At 38.7% G+C, this 14,474-nt stretch overlaps 3 protein-coding genes and 10 non-coding genes across 45 annotated transcripts in view; 2 read left to right on the forward strand and 11 right to left on the reverse strand.

Annotated features, from left to right (window-relative positions):
- The window catches only part of DARS2 (aspartyl-tRNA synthetase 2, mitochondrial), a 40,882-nt gene extending 38,344 nt beyond the window's left edge, over nt 1-2,538 (forward strand). For all 3 annotated transcript variants that reach the window (XM_077157008.1, XM_077157007.1, XM_077157006.1), the window contains one exon: nt 1-2,538. In XM_077157008.1, the coding sequence (XP_077013123.1) occupies nt 1-215 (215 nt within the window). In that variant the 3' untranslated portion in view covers nt 216-2,538.
- LOC143680653 (uncharacterized) lies at nt 1,969-7,370 on the reverse strand. Of its 27 annotated transcripts, XM_077157029.1 has the most exons (11): nt 5,563-6,482; nt 5,346-5,378; nt 5,102-5,145; nt 4,783-4,802; nt 4,383-4,422; nt 4,061-4,135; nt 3,904-3,929; nt 3,664-3,716; nt 3,393-3,423; nt 3,012-3,044; nt 1,969-2,831 (listed from the first exon to the last, which is right to left on the reverse strand). In XM_077157029.1, the coding sequence occupies exons 6-11, from the start codon at nt 4,129-4,131 to the stop codon at nt 2,785-2,787; spliced, it is 261 nt and encodes an 86-aa protein (XP_077013144.1). In that variant the 5' UTR covers nt 4,132-4,135; nt 4,383-4,422; nt 4,783-4,802; nt 5,102-5,145; nt 5,346-5,378; nt 5,563-6,482; the 3' UTR covers nt 1,969-2,784. The 27 variants fall into 27 exon arrangements, 19 of the variants coding, with proteins under 19 accessions (XP_077013144.1, XP_077013146.1, XP_077013135.1 ...); XR_013174107.1 differs by having other exon boundaries at nt 1,969-3,261; nt 4,065-4,135; nt 5,102-5,158; XM_077157031.1 differs by having other exon boundaries at nt 4,383-4,802; nt 6,147-6,482.
- LOC143681940 (small nucleolar RNA SNORD81) lies at nt 2,903-2,979 on the reverse strand. Its single transcript, XR_013174976.1, has one exon. It is a non-coding gene; the product is annotated as a small nucleolar RNA SNORD81 (small nucleolar RNA).
- On the reverse strand, nt 3,113-3,190 carry LOC143681944 (small nucleolar RNA SNORD47). Its single transcript, XR_013174980.1, has one exon. It is a non-coding gene; the product is annotated as a small nucleolar RNA SNORD47 (small nucleolar RNA).
- LOC143681948 (small nucleolar RNA snR60/Z15/Z230/Z193/J17) lies at nt 3,538-3,618 on the reverse strand. Its single transcript, XR_013174983.1, has one exon. It is a non-coding gene; the product is annotated as a small nucleolar RNA snR60/Z15/Z230/Z193/J17 (small nucleolar RNA).
- On the reverse strand, nt 3,784-3,865 carry LOC143681942 (small nucleolar RNA SNORD79). Its single transcript, XR_013174978.1, has one exon. It is a non-coding gene; the product is annotated as a small nucleolar RNA SNORD79 (small nucleolar RNA).
- Nucleotides 4,211-4,277, reverse strand: LOC143681969 (small nucleolar RNA SNORD78). The gene has a single exon (XR_013175003.1). It is a non-coding gene; the product is annotated as a small nucleolar RNA SNORD78 (small nucleolar RNA).
- On the reverse strand, nt 4,494-4,556 carry LOC143681947 (small nucleolar RNA SNORD44). The gene has a single exon (XR_013174982.1). It is a non-coding gene; the product is annotated as a small nucleolar RNA SNORD44 (small nucleolar RNA).
- Nucleotides 4,877-4,940, reverse strand: LOC143681968 (small nucleolar RNA SNORD77). Its single transcript, XR_013175002.1, has one exon. It is a non-coding gene; the product is annotated as a small nucleolar RNA SNORD77 (small nucleolar RNA).
- On the reverse strand, nt 5,211-5,292 carry LOC143681937 (small nucleolar RNA SNORD24). Its single transcript, XR_013174973.1, has one exon. It is a non-coding gene; the product is annotated as a small nucleolar RNA SNORD24 (small nucleolar RNA).
- Nucleotides 5,461-5,522, reverse strand: LOC143681970 (small nucleolar RNA SNORD75). Its single transcript, XR_013175004.1, has one exon. It is a non-coding gene; the product is annotated as a small nucleolar RNA SNORD75 (small nucleolar RNA).
- On the reverse strand, nt 5,880-5,956 carry LOC143681946 (small nucleolar RNA SNORD74). Its single transcript, XR_013174981.1, has one exon. It is a non-coding gene; the product is annotated as a small nucleolar RNA SNORD74 (small nucleolar RNA).
- The window catches only part of ZBTB37 (zinc finger and BTB domain containing 37), a 26,562-nt gene continuing 18,573 nt past the window's right edge, over nt 6,486-14,474 (forward strand). For 2 of the 5 annotated variants that reach the window (XM_077157009.1, XM_077157013.1), the window contains exons 1-4: nt 6,486-6,581; nt 7,116-7,313; nt 8,090-9,049; nt 10,661-10,760. In XM_077157009.1, coding sequence (XP_077013124.1) covers nt 8,127-9,049; nt 10,661-10,760 — 1,023 coding nt within the window. In that variant the 5' untranslated portion in view covers nt 6,486-6,581; nt 7,116-7,313; nt 8,090-8,126. The remainder of the gene's footprint in view (nt 6,582-7,115; nt 7,314-8,089; nt 9,050-10,660; nt 10,761-14,474) is intronic. The other 3 variants (XM_077157010.1, XM_077157011.1, XM_077157012.1) reach the window with 3 other exon arrangements.

Below are 14,474 nucleotides of genomic sequence, written 5' to 3' on the forward strand. Positions count from 1 at the left end.
GATTAGACAGACTGATGTGCCTTGTCACTGGAGCTGCCAGCATCAGAGACGTGATAGCCTTCCCAAAATCCTTCCGCGGGCATGACCTCATGAGCAATGCCCCAGATTATATTCCTCCTGAGGACTTGAGGCCCTATCACATCCAGGTCTCTTGGCCAACAGACTCAGAGGCAGCAAAGAGCTCATTGAATCATCCAACCCATCAACAAAGTTGAGCTTTGGAATTCTGTCCTCTTTGCTTTCAACTCAAATCCCAAATTCTGCCACAGATTTAACAATCAAGTCTTTAGATCAAAGGAATCCAGGCAGCATTCTTCTTCACCATGAAGAGATAGAAAATGGGTGACTTGATAACAGGCTTCACTGGGTTTTTGTTAGGTTTTTTTGGTTGACTTTTTTTGACATTCCTTCTTATTTGTACTGGTGTGAAAGATGGCTTTGTTGGAGTACTATAATGGCTTAATGTTTTCTAATCATGTTTTTCATTCCCAAGTAATAGTTTATTTAGGACAGAAGCAATCAGATCATGTATGAAATGTTAGAAAATGCTTGCCCCTTTAAGACTGGTCAGTTGATTGAAGGGTTGCTTCAATTTAACCTTAAGAGAATCCTATTTATTAAATTTTATAGTGTTATTTTAATAATATGAACAGTATTAGTTCATTATATTAGTATAATGCAAAAAAATCACTCAAATGAGTCAGTCTGTGTTTTACCTTGAGCAAGTTAAACCTCTGAGCCTCCCTTTCATTTACATAAAATACAGTACTTGCCTAGTTACCTCACTGTTAGCAGAATCAGAGATAACTGTGGGAGATAATGTAAGTGAAAATACTTTCAAAAACTATAAAGCATTACACAAATGAGTAATCATTAATCCCTGAGTAACTTTCCCTCTTCAAGCAACTGAAAATACTAATTGATTCTAGATCAACCTTAAATGTATTCAAAAAATGAACATTTGAGCTCAGGTTTGGTTATAAGTTCTGACACAGAAGTTTACAATTACTTAATTGTAAAGAGTATAAACCTTGATTAATGAATTTGCATTTCTTTTCTACTTAATCACTTTTGCCTTGTCATTTTAATTTAAAAAACATTGAGTATCAGTTTCATATCCCTGTTTTTCTCAGCCCCTAAACAATGGGATACTGTAGTTTAAGATAATAGCAGCTTCATGCCAGTTGTTTGTGGTACTTAATAAGCTATAAAGAATATGTCCACTGCAGAAAGGTGGTTCACTATTAGTGGAGCTTTCCCTTATAACTTGTCCTTGAATCCCAGTCTCACTAGTGGGTGTGCTCTTGAGCCAGAAATCTTGTTGGCAGGGTCCTCGTGGTCAGAAAACGGGCCCCACTCCACTGCTCTTAAGAGAATGTTCTGGATATGCCCTTTGTGTTCTGGAGATGGAGTAGGAAATTACTTTCATCCACCCCACATGGGCATTACATGAAAAATCAGTTTGAAGTCTAATTTTGAGCAGAATTTTCTTTCTATTCTGGAACCAATTACAGAAGATAGAACCCAGGGAATATTGACTCTAAGTACCACAAGTCCTAGATTCCCCAGCTGTCAATATTACATTGGCTTCTCAGAAAGCTTTTGGACATTATTCAGTCTCTTCAGGCTTATCAGGGCAAAAAACCACCTTAGTCTGTAATTCAGAGAAATTTCACTTGGATCAGTTTTCAATTTAGCACTTAAAAAAATACGCCAACTTCTCACATTACTCATCCCAATTGTTTTATATTGTGCATTACTGTAATACCTTTGTTGTAACTGATTAATCACTACATTAACTACTCCATAGTACATTATTCACTGTTGTAGGTTCTTTAGTTTTTTTAATTCTGAAAAAATATTTTTCAACTATAAACTGAAACTGAAAACACAACTGAGGATTTTGGAATGCACAAACTAATCTGAAACTAGTTTTTCAATTCCAATCTTCCACTTTAAATTCTTAAAAAAAAAAGGTAACTGCCAGCAACAGCAAATCATTTACTTCAAGAACTTGGTCCTGTTAATTTCTCCTTGTTGAGAGATGTCTGATGAAGTCTGATGTCCTTGAGCATTGTACAGCCGTTTTTCCCAAAATTCCCCACTGCAGACCCAGAGCTGACACTGATCACATTTCTTGCTGTTAAGCCCCCAGATTTGGACTGCCAGATGGATTTTCAACCCATTCCCACTGTTCTTTGGGCATATTCTTGTACAGAAAAGACATCTAGTTTGGACTATGTTGGTACAGGTTTTATCAATAAAAGTACTTTCTAAAAAAGACACCTAAAGGGCAGGCCACGGTGTCTCAGCAGTTTGTGCCTGCCATGCTGGAGACCTGGGTTTGATTCCCAGTGTCTGCCCATGCCAAAATAAAAAAAAAACATCTAAGGCTTTTATTTTTCTAGTCTCCAGCTTGCACTGTTCTTAGAGGTGTCTTTCAGGTTAAAAATGTCATGGAGATTTTTGAGTCTCTAGAGTCAAAGCAAAACCTATGGCAAATCACTCACTTCTTTTAATAAAGAATGAAATGCTACATGCAAGTAGTTTTTTCCTCAGTATAAACTCCATTTTCAAGCACAGAACATCCTGTGAAATACCTATGAATATTTAACTACCACAGTGCATATTCTTTAAAGCACTGCAGTCACCAAATGCCTGGTCTCCCAGGTAAACGGTGATATGATAAAGCACAAGACAGATGTCTATACCCTAATTCAGTACAGAATTTTACTCCCTGCCCATTACATAATTGAAGCCGACTCCAAATGGGTTTGCAGAAATTTATTTTAATGTTTTAAGTCTTAGATGCAGAGTATCCATCCAGATGCCTGCAAAAATCAAAAGCAAATACTTTTTAAATACAAATCAAGTTTTCCATTTAAATAGTATTTAGGGTACACAGAACTTCAGATCTTTTATCATCATCACATAATCAGTGAGAGAGTTCAAGTTGGAGTGTGATCATCATGTATTCTGGAATTAGCAGTGCAGGTATTTTTAATTCTCACCTTTCAAATAGCTATGGGTGCTGCCATCAAGTCCTAAAAGAAAAGAATATGTATTTAATCATAGTAAAAAAAATCATTAGTGATGCTCTTCAAAGTAAAGTAACCTCAGAAACAATATGGAACGGTTTTATAAGTGATATCATTCTACTTCATTTGGCAGAATCATTACATCACTGGTTACATTCAAACGTACTTTATACGCTATAAAACTGGGCTTACCTTAAAGCCTTCAGGCAAATGAAAGGTTTACCTGTGTGAGGGAAAAGTTCATTAAAAAATGGTCTTCAATTTTTCCATTTTTTGTAAGCTAGCTTTAAAAAGTTATACCTGGCATAATCTTCAGATTAAAGCATATAGATGATAAACATGGTTTGAACTAACCTTTGTTCTCCCTAAAGGTGAATTCCAAATCCTGAAATAAATACAGAAAATTGGTATAAAACCCCTAATAATCCAAAGCCCTGAACATTTTCTGTGGAAGTGGCTAAATTCCCTTTTCCACAGGTATAAATTGGATTGTTTGGGCCAGATACATCAGATAGGAGCGAAAGACTTAGTGTAGTTCATCATTTTAGTCTGCTGAACTATGTTATCATCATTGTATCAGCTTTAACACAATTTACATAAACCCAAGACTTAGGGAGTACTATACCTTGTTTTCTAAACTTTTCCATGTATTTGCATTGCAGCCAGGGTGTCTGACACCTGCAGAAATTTAGTCACATTTAGTAGTAGGTATCAACTGGTAGACTTCTCAGGCTTTTTAAAAATTTACTGTTTCAGTTAAAAATTCAACTTCATTCTCTTTCTGAGAGATTCCCATGTCTTAATATTAAAAACCATCATTAACAGCTTTATTGCTTATTTTATATAAAACTAATAAGATATATACCTTTAAAACGTCTCCACAATCTGCACCTGAAACAAAGTATTTCTTTAGCTGCAGTTACTACAAGCCTGTTTTTTCTTTCAGTGAACTTATCCAGATTTCATTCACAACACAAGAAAACTCTCCCTCACAACTAGATAAGCACATTTCAGAAACATACAAACCAAAAATGCAGGAGTCGATTTCGATGTCTTTAGCATAGCAAGCCGTCCGTTGATAAAAATGTACCATGGAGCTAGAATGGAAATAGATTTTGCATTAAAATGCTAAGCATTATTAAATTCTTCTCATTGTCTTCTATGTCAGAGGGTTCTTCAGCACTGTTATTTGTCTACACGGTCATTTCAGGTCAGACATTTGTTCAACATCATTTTCAACCCTATCAAAAGCATTCTCAAATGAAATGGTTAGTAGCTCAATAGTAATTATACTGTCATTAAGAATGGTGATGAAATCCTATTTTAACATTTTTTGACACTCACCAAATACAAAGCTTGTACAGACAGGTCAGACTCGGGTCACCTAAGAAAGAGTGAAATTTTATTATAATAGCCAAAGATGAATTTTCCTTCCTAAAGCCTAATAAAAGCCTGATTATCAGTTAGAGCTAATTAAGACCTTCATATTCAGTCAGCATTTGCTTATCATCATACAGGCTGCTTTTTACAAACCACAAGTTTCTTCTACCTATCAGATAAGAGGATAAGAATTTGGCACAAATTTAATGCATTCAGCATAATATTCGAATTATCTTTTCAATCTCAAACATTACATGACAGGATTGCTTCCTGTGTATTACCACACTGATATCACAGAAAAGCCATTTGTGCTGTTGTGTCTCAAATTTGCCCAGTTACTTTTAATATGTGGAGTTTATCTTACCATTAATTCTGGTTTAGTGCCTACAAAAACAAAAAAAGCAAAATTAGTATACCGACTTTGTTTACCAGCATACCAGCTTTACTTTTACAGCCGCAGACACATCAGTAAAATAACAACTTCACAAATCAATCTGCTGAACTATGCAACCATCATAGTGTCTTGTTTTTTTTCAAGGTTCCCCAAACATTGTAAGCTTTTCACAAAACGGACAGATTTGTGAAAAAAGATTAAGAACCCCTAACGCACTAAAAGCATTGACAGTACTTTAGCATTTGTATTTCCTTAAAATAACAAGGGGGAATATATAAAGTTGTCTCACCTGTATGCTCATGTCTAGACTAGAATGAGGCTTGTTTGCAGGACCTGGTAGAATAAGCTTCATGTCAATTTAGGTAAGATCTCTTTATCTCCCCCCAAAACACTCTTCGTGCCTCAGCTGGGATAATGGTGGTAATACTACTCATCATTCTGACTGTCAAGAGTAGCAAATATAATGTCATCATTGTGGCATGTTCAGTGAAAGTCACCTAACCTCCCATTGTACGAGAATTTCAGTAACTCACCTCGGTATCTTTTCATCCCCCTTTGGCACAAAACTGCAATAGTAAACAAAATAGATTTTCACATTAGTAGAACCATCCTGTGTAGCTACATCAAGTATTAATGCCAAGCTATTAAAGCCTCAGTACAGAATTTCTCAGAAATCCGTTCTGTCCACTACTCTTACACCATCACAGGCTTCGAATATAAGTTTTCTTTATATCGAATTTTCATTCTTACCTGTCCAAAAGATGCCACAAAAGGCCACATTTCATCCACGCCTAGAACCATCCCTGTGGAAAATATTGTAGGTAATACATTGTTCATTTTGCTATGCTACCCTTAAAGTAGTGTTTCATTTTTGTATCACTTGAACATCTAACTCCCATCACCCATAAACATTATATAAAATATTATACCAAATTAAGCTTAAGAACCACTAAGCCAAATGGCGCAGTGCGGTAGGCAGCACATGCACTAACCCAACCACCGGGACCCTTTCGAGAACAGCAAGCAGCAGCCCGCGGTGACACGGGCCAAGTCGAATGGCTCGGCATGCCCCGCCATCAGAGCCGTTGGCATTCATCAACACTGTCAGATGTCCCTACCAACAAGGCTTCATCAGAGGCAGGACAAGACCTCTCTGCGGGTACCGCCCAAACACCCGCACAGCTGAGTTTAATTCGCAGGGCACCCAACGTGCAATCCTGCACCATCCGCATCTTGTGAGCCGCGGCTGGCTTACGCGATTTAAGGGATCATGATTTCCAAGACTAGAACCCCTAAAAACAACCTTATTAAGCAGCCGCCAAAGCAACACCGACCTCCTAAGACGAAGATCCCAGCCTCGAAAGAGCGAGATGGCGCCCAGAGGTCGGTATATAAAGCTCCTTTTCCATGACGTAACGACGCACCCTACCCGCGAACGTCCGCATCAGCTCCTCCCCCTCGGCGCCTTCCGTCTCCTGCTCCTCCTTTAAGCCCCTCCTCTGTCTCCACCCCCTAAGAACAGCCCCCGTTGTGGGAGGGGACCACGATTGCCCGCGTGACGCAAGGCTCCCGCCCTCCTCTGACCCGGGAGGAAGAGAAGAGAGGGGAGGGGGCGTGAGGGACGCAGAGCGCTGGGAGAGGGGGGAAGGGGGGCGGTGTAAGGGTGAGTGATTTCCTTCCGGCACGTCGCCTGCTCCGGGGGTGGGGGTGGGGGGTTTCACTTCCGGGACGGTGTTCCGGCCGATTCCGGCCCATTTCCACCCCCGGAGGTAGGTGCTGTTCCTCGACTGGACTCGGGCCCCGCACCCCAGTCCCATTGGTCTCGCACCGGGACCAACTCGCCCTGTCTCCACTGTAGCCCGTTCCTGGGGCGTGCAGCCACTTCCCTTCACCTACCCAAGGCACCGGGCGACCTTCCACCCCTTGGCGCCGGGCCGGGCTGAGTTGCCGGACCCGCCCCCTTGCGGGGCCCCTCCCTCAGGACCCCGGGATGGGCAGCCCTCTCCTTCTCTCCCTCCTCAACCCGAACACTCCCAGATACACACATCTACCTTCCGGCAGCTCCCCGCCCGCCTACGCCTACTCCCTGGACCGGGTCTCGGGGCACCGCCCCCTTCCCGGCCCTTTACTCTCACCTGAGCGCTCGTTCCCTGGCCCGACCCGTCGCTCACCTCTCCATCCCATTCCTCCATGATGTTTCGTCCCTCCGCCAGTGCCCCTCTGCCCGCTTCTTAACGCAGACGAAAGCCGCTCAAGTACCAGAGTGGCTGTCACCAAGCCGTTGCCGATTCTCCCTCTTACAGCTATCACCCCTCCAGTGCCGACGGTAGAGAAAGACTTTACTCCAGGGGCTTCCTTCTCTTGGGGAATTGCCGGAAAAAGCAAACAAAAAAGGCGCTGGTGTGGGCTCCAAAATAAGCACATCTGAATTCATGATGGCATCGACAGAGGCTCTTATTGGACTAAAAGTTTCAAAACAAACAAAAACGCTTTGGAAAAAGGTTAGATTGGCTAAAGTTGGTTCTTGAAAGCAGTGTATATGCTTCCCTTTTTACTGAAAAGTGTGTTCTTGTCAATACGGGGCAATACTATGAGCTTGTCAGGAGAAGGTCCTGAAGTTTTATGGCTTTTGTAACTATGTAATGCTTTTTAAATTTATAGATATAGAGTGAACATTGGGCTGAAGTCAAGGTCTAACAATTAGCACTATAACATTGTACTCTCACCTACTGAAGACTATTGGATACAATTACAGGCTTAATTTTTCAGTATTTAAATTTTAATGTAAAATTTTGAGTCATATTTGATATGGATATAAGTCACTATAAAATAGTGAGTATAGGCCATACAGAACTAACTATGAGATAATATTAAGACGTATAAAATTGCATTTATTTTGAAAGTTGGTCTTCCAAAAAAAAATTACGAGATTTTGTACAAGTAACACTTTTTTAAAAAACATAAATGCTTGTCCCCCAGCCCACCCCCTGTTCTGTGGAACTCTATCTGTTTTGATGGTGTATGACTTATTAATAAGGAGAGTATAGTCACAGCTTGAATTTTTAGGAGTATAATGATTGCTTTTTAATCTGTCCCCTGCCTTGAAATCTTAACTAAAAACCTGTTGGTGCCTCTGTTTCCACATCCAAACATAAGAAAGATATCTCTCTTGAGGACTTTGAAATTTTACCAAATAATGTTTTAAGTACATTAGAACTAGAGAGCACCAGAGGATTAAAATTATAAATACTAATGAGAATGTGGTTTCCTCTTTCAGCAGAGTTGAATGCCTGCCTGCATCCACAGGCACGACCATGGAGAAGGGTGGGAACATACAACTGGAGATTCCTGACTTTAGCAATTCTGTCCTGAGCCATCTGAACCAGCTGCGCATGCAGGGCCGTCTCTGTGATATTGTGGTCAATGTGCAAGGACAGGCTTTTCGGGCTCACAAAGTGGTGCTGGCTGCCAGCTCCCCCTATTTCCGGGATCACATGTCCTTGAATGAGATGAGTACTGTCTCCATTTCAGTTATCAAGAACCCTACTGTTTTTGAACAGCTCCTTTCTTTCTGCTATACGGGGCGGATATGCCTGCAACTGGCAGATATCATCAGCTACCTGACTGCTGCCAGTTTTCTGCAGATGCAGCATATCATAGACAAGTGTACGCAGATCCTGGAAGGCATTCATTTCAAAATTAATGTGGCTGAGGTTGAAGCAGAATTAAGTCAAACAAGGACAAAGCATCAAGAGAGGCCTCCGGAGTCTCACAGGGTTACACCAAATCTAAACCGGTCCCTTAGCCCGCGACATCATAACCCAAAGGGAAACCGGCGAGGTCAAGTTAGTGCTGTGCTAGATATCAGGGAGCTAAGCCCCCCTGAGGAGTCCACCAGCCCTCAGATAATTGAACAGAGTTCCGACATAGAGAGCCGGGAGCCCATTCTTCGAATCAACCGAGCAGGGCAGTGGTACGTAGAGACAGGAATGGCAGACCGGGGAGTCCGTAGTGATGATGAAGTTAGAGTTCTTGGAGCAGTACACATCAAAACTGAAAATTTGGAGGAGTGGCTCGGGACTGAGAATCAGCCTTCTGGAGAAGATGGGAGTAGTGCAGAGGAAGTCACAGCCATGGTGATTGACACCACAGGCCATGGTTCTGTAGGACAGGAGAATTACACTTTAGGGTCTTCAGGAGCCAAGGTGGCTCGGCCAACAAGCACTGAAATTGACAGGTAAGTTTTTTTGTATGTTTTCTTTTTTTGACCACTAATGGCTGTTGTGCAGACATGGCTCAAGTGAGCTCTCTGCATGGTGCAGAGTATCTTCCTTATCTGATGTTCTTAGCCAAAATAAGTGGATGTTGGGGAAATTGGAGGTTTGCCAATAGACTTGCATTCTTATTTTTTTAAAGCAGGAAGCTCCTAGTCCTGAAGTATTTACAATGTTGTGAGAACTATGGTAAAGTTAGACACTTCCATGAATCAGAATAGCATCTGCAGCCACACTAGGATCAGTAATTGCCAGGGCTCCTCGGGATTCCAGGCAGGAAGCTGATCATCAGCTGGGAACCTGGCAGCATTGCTCTTCCTTGGTATGTTATTACACAGGTAGGTGGCCTCGGGGAGTTTCATTTTCTTCTGTAGCACTTTTCTTTGCCCCTCGCCTACCAAATTAGAAAAAGTATGGTGCCAGCAGTGATTGTTCTTGTTAAATTAGTATAAACAGAGTAATTTCAAAGAAAAGTTTTTGGATGTCTCTTCTTCCTTTTTAGCTTGTCATTTGATGATATCTTTCAAATTTTCTTTCATTAATGACTGCTGCCACCACAGGCCTGAGAATCTCCTTTTTTTTCCCCACCCAGTGCTACTATGCCCTATACTTCACTTTTCTCTTTCCAGTGTATTGATGTAGTTAGAACATTTATTTTTGGTAGAAATAGCGTAAGTTTTAATCTAAGTCATTTGAAAGAAGTATTATTACCAGTTTAGATTGGTAATAATTTTTCTTATCCCTTCTTAAAGAGAAAGGAACAAAAGCTAAACTAAAACAACAACTAAAAAACTATTACTTTTGATTTATGGCTGGTCCTGAGAGACAAATGTGTCACAGAAGTTCAGATAGTCTGTACAATATCCACCTCAGGTGATCTTGATTTAATTTCCTTCTTGTGTCCTTTTTATAGTTAAAATATTCTCAAACACAATATTATTGTCTCTCTGTGCTAGAATTGTTGTCCTCCTATGTTAGAACTATATCAGAAGTAATGTCAGTTTAATGCAAAGACTTTTAATTTCCCTGATCCATATGAACACTCTGAAATATATGACAGGTTATATGCTTCCATTACTTATTTAAGGATAGAAACTTATATTTAGCCTTTCTTAGGTTCACTAGCTCACGTGTTCTATCTGATGTCATTTCATAGTTCCTAAATTTACTAGGGCAAACCTTTCTTAAAGATATTTTGTTTCAAATAAAATCCTATATTGGGGGTACAAGGGTAGTTCATTGGTAGAATTCTTGCCTGCCATGCGGAAGACCCATGTTCAATTCCTGGCCCATACACTTCCCAAACAGACAAGCAAAGAAACCAACAACGACAAAAAAATTCAACAAAATGGTGCTACAGTAACGGAATACTCACATGGAAAAAGAATGAAATGTGACCCTGCCCTGTAGCATACAAAAAAAAAAAATGACTTCAGGAAACTATTTCCTAGTTACTATATTGTTCACTTTGTTCCGGTTTCATCAACCATTAGAAAAAGGGGGGAGACATCACCATTTTTAAGTTATTTGACTCTACTTTTCTATTAGTCCCCTTTATGCTTCTCTTTCCACAGATTCAGCCCCTCTGGCAGTGTTGTTCCCTTAACGGAGAGACACAGAGCCAGAAGTGAATCTCCTGGGAGATTGGATGAGCCTAAACAGCCTAGCTCCCAGGTATGTTAATTTAGGATTGCTGCTGTGTTGAAGGAATTGCCATTTGTATGAATAAATAAAGGAAAGAAATAGGAATGGTGAAAGTGGCTTTGTTAAATAAATACTGTTTATTTGATGATTTTTTTTTTTTTCTAATTCTTCTGAGCATGCAGAAAATTCATTTTTGGTGTCAGTGGAGTTTGGGGAGTAGAAAAGTTAAGAAAATTTTGGAACTCTTTCCTGAGTGTAATCAGTAGTCCTGAGAGTTATAAAAAACTCTTTGAAAACTGTGTATGGATAATTTAGGACCTGGGATGAAGAGAGTCTGATTTTGTACCTTATGTGAGTGTAACCCCTATATGTGTGTGTATATATGTAGTTACTGATTTATGTTGTATTAAATATTTATGAACATATTGCTTATGCATATTTGTATGTTTAATGTTTTGTATGCTTGTGTGTTTTTCTTTAGCTTCTTCGTGAATCTTTTGTTAGACCAAAGTGCTCTAGAACAATGTCTTCTATTCCTTTGCAACTGTCCTTTAAATGTATTATAAGTCACTTATTTTTTTTGTTTATTTACTTTTTGTTTTTACTCATAGCTTTAAGTAATTGAAGGTTGATTTTTTTAAAAGATGGTGAACTCACAGAGTAGGATACAATAAATTGTAAACATTTTTCCTTTAAAATGGAAACACTGGTGGATTTCTTGTTTTTTAATATATAAATTTTTAAGATTGCATAACTAATGTTTTTATCTTCTGCATTATAGTGGTAGTATCTTGTTCAAATTTCATCTAAACCATTGAATGTTTATTGTATTCATGATGTATTAATAGCAACAAAACAATGTTTTAACTGTATTTACTTGCATATCATCATGTTGAGTTTTTTGGTACCAGAAAAGGAATTATGACTATTATGAGATATGAAATTTTTTTTTTAAATAAGGAGTTGGAGAAAATGTTAGTAGGTTGAGGGAAAAATAAATTTATTCATTTAAGTAAAGCCCTTTTTCTCATCCCTCAAATAGAATATGATAAATAAGTGAAGGTGACCATTATGCAAGTAAATACAGTAATAGACCTGACAACTTAATTGGGGGGATGACAGACAAATAAACAAAAAAACATATTTATAAATAAGACTATATAGATTTCAATAATAGTGTTAGGAGGGGTGTATTTATAAGGTAGTTACTTAAGAAAAGTGTTATTAAGGAGAGTTTGAATGCAGTTTTTAAAGAAGATGGGAATAAGGAGGGGTGAGGCGTATGGTGTATATGAGTTTTCTTTTTTCTTTTTTTTTTTTTGCTAAAGTGATGCAAATGTTCAAAAAATGATCATAGTGATGAATGTACAACTAGCTGATGATATTATGAGCCATTGATTGTACAACGATACACGGAATATTTTTGTGTCAAAAATATATGTATGTTAAGTTTTTACAATAAAAAATATTTTTTAAATGTCAAAAAAAAAGACGGGAATGAATATAACATATTCCATATGTAGATAGAATAGGGTGGCCTGCCTTATGATGAAAAATAAAAATTGGAATTCTGTAAGAGTTTTATTTGCCTGAAGAAGAAGGTACAGGCTATAAAGCAACAGAAGATAAGAAATAATGTCTAGCCAGAGATAATATAAAGGGATAAGTTAATATTTGCCTTAACATGTATACATGTTTGTTATGGTGAGTCTGTTATTCAGTTATTTTCCCCTACCTACAGAATGAAACAGAACATGGATTTACATTACAGTAAGAAAAAAAAATTGATAGATTTAAGAAGAGCTGCTTTTTTGTTTGTTTGGTTTTCTTTTTTTTTCTTTTAAGAAGAACTTTTTAACTATAATGGTTATTAAACTGGTATAACTATTAAGTTCACTAATTTAGAAACATTCTGTGGCTTTTTCTTTCTTCTCTCATAAGAAGGTAGTGATTAAAATCTTTGTCTAACTTTCCAAGTAATTTATAATCCTTCTAGCCCAACTTTCCCCACAATTCGTCAGCATTCACCATCTGTCCCAAACACGCAGGCTTTCTCTGTGTTTCAGAAGCACATCAAATTTATTCCTGACTCTGCACCTTGATTCTGGGATGCCCTGTTTTTAACTTCCTGTTCCATCTGCCCTAATTAACCCAGGCTTCTTTGACCTTTCCTTCCTAAACCATTATCATATTTACAGATATTGCCATATAATTTTTTCCCCTCTGGTTGATTGATTTTTCTCTCTATATATAAGTGAAGTATTTTAAAATCAAAGGATATTCATTCTTCCATCCCTCCCTCAGTTACCTTAAGGCAAACCTTTTTTCAGATGTGGAGATACTTTCAGGACTGCAGGACAAAAACCTGAGACATTTTCATAGTGTTGATCTGGTGAGGTGCAGTTGGTACTCGGATTTACCCAGCAGTTCTGTCAGTTTCAGGCACTCCTCTCTGCTTGGTCTCCCTTCTGCTGCTCCTGTTCCAAATTCTGCTTGGTTTCACTGATTTCTAATCTTAGTTTTTCTATTTCCTGATCTTTAATTTCAAGATGTCTTTTAGTTTTTGTTCTATACTTTCTGTGCTCCTTTTCTGCCTCATCCTTCTCCATTTTTATTTTATTCAATTGATAGTGCATTTCTGCACACACCATTGTGACATCCATTTCCCAAAAAGCAAGCTGGTTTTGAATTTCGTCTAACTGATTAATAGCTGAAATCTTCTCTCTTGTAACCTTTTCCACCTGAGCCTCTAGGTGGACAATATACTGAGACAGGATCATAACCTTGACTCAAGGAAGAGTAATTTGGGAAGACACGTGATGTGGCTGGTGTCTGCTGGTCCTTATTCCCAGTTCTGTTGCTTCCAGATTCTGAAGACAGTGGTTCCCTCTTTAAATGTCTATGGGCACTCACTTAGCTGCTCTGGGACAAAACACTGGGTTTCATCTCTTAGTTTAGCATCTGCAGGGCCAGAGATTTCTTTTTTTCAGGTTCTGGCTGTTCCTGGAGTCCTTGCTTAGCACTCAGGCTATTTCTGTCTCAGTCTTTAAACGATTATCTACTGACTCATAAAATTTGTTCTTATTTGCATTAATTTTGTGTCTCCTACAAGACTGAAATCTCCTTGAGGGCAGAAACCGTATTTTTTAACCTTCTTTACATCTCTGGCATTGTCTTATCAGGTGCTCAGTAAATAGGGATTAGTTGTTTTGGCTCTAAGTAAATTACCCTAAGTAAGTTTGCTTAATAGGTGCCTGTTAAAAATTACAGATAGGGGTTTACTTAGGTGCTTGTGAAATCCCCAATTTTGGAGGTCTTTAAATAAAATCAGCATACTAAATCATGATTTTTGATCATCCTTTAATTCTTTGAGTCTGTGATTAGTAATTGAAGATTGAGTTTGTGAAGGACTTCATAGTGCATATCAAGAATCTAGACTGATACTTGTTTTGGAAAAAGTAGAAGTTATTTACTTATACAGTCATTCATTAAGAAATAGTTATTGAATACCTACTACAGACCAGGCACTGATTGAGGTCCTGGATATTCCACAATTCAAAATGTCTCTGTGCTTGCAAAGTTAACAGTCGAGTAAGGAATTTACCAAGTAGAAGTGAAATGATCCACCTCTTAGTGGCAGATATATTTGGGGAGACAGCCGTTTTTGCCCTTGCTTCTTTTCAGAGTTGAAAGAAATAGAACTACCAGAGATATGATATATTGCTGCTTTTAGCAAGGAGCTAA

Source organism: Tamandua tetradactyla, chromosome 4, assembly GCF_023851605.1.
Source record: "Tamandua tetradactyla isolate mTamTet1 chromosome 4, mTamTet1.pri, whole genome shotgun sequence".
Lineage (NCBI taxonomy): Eukaryota > Metazoa > Chordata > Mammalia > Pilosa > Myrmecophagidae > Tamandua > Tamandua tetradactyla.

What these genes read in the sequence shown, in the direction of transcription:
- LOC143680653 (XM_077157021.1), bottom strand. An exon ending in ATTGTGGAGACGTTTTAAAG is followed by an intron (nt 3,717 to 3,903) that starts GTATATATCTTA and finishes AAATTTCTGCAG; the next exon opens with GTGTCAGACACCCTGGCTGC. An exon ending in CACCTTTAGGGAGAACAAAG is followed by an intron (nt 3,045 to 3,392) that starts GTTAGTTCAAAC and finishes CTTTTCTTTTAG; the next exon opens with GACTTGATGGCAGCACCCAT.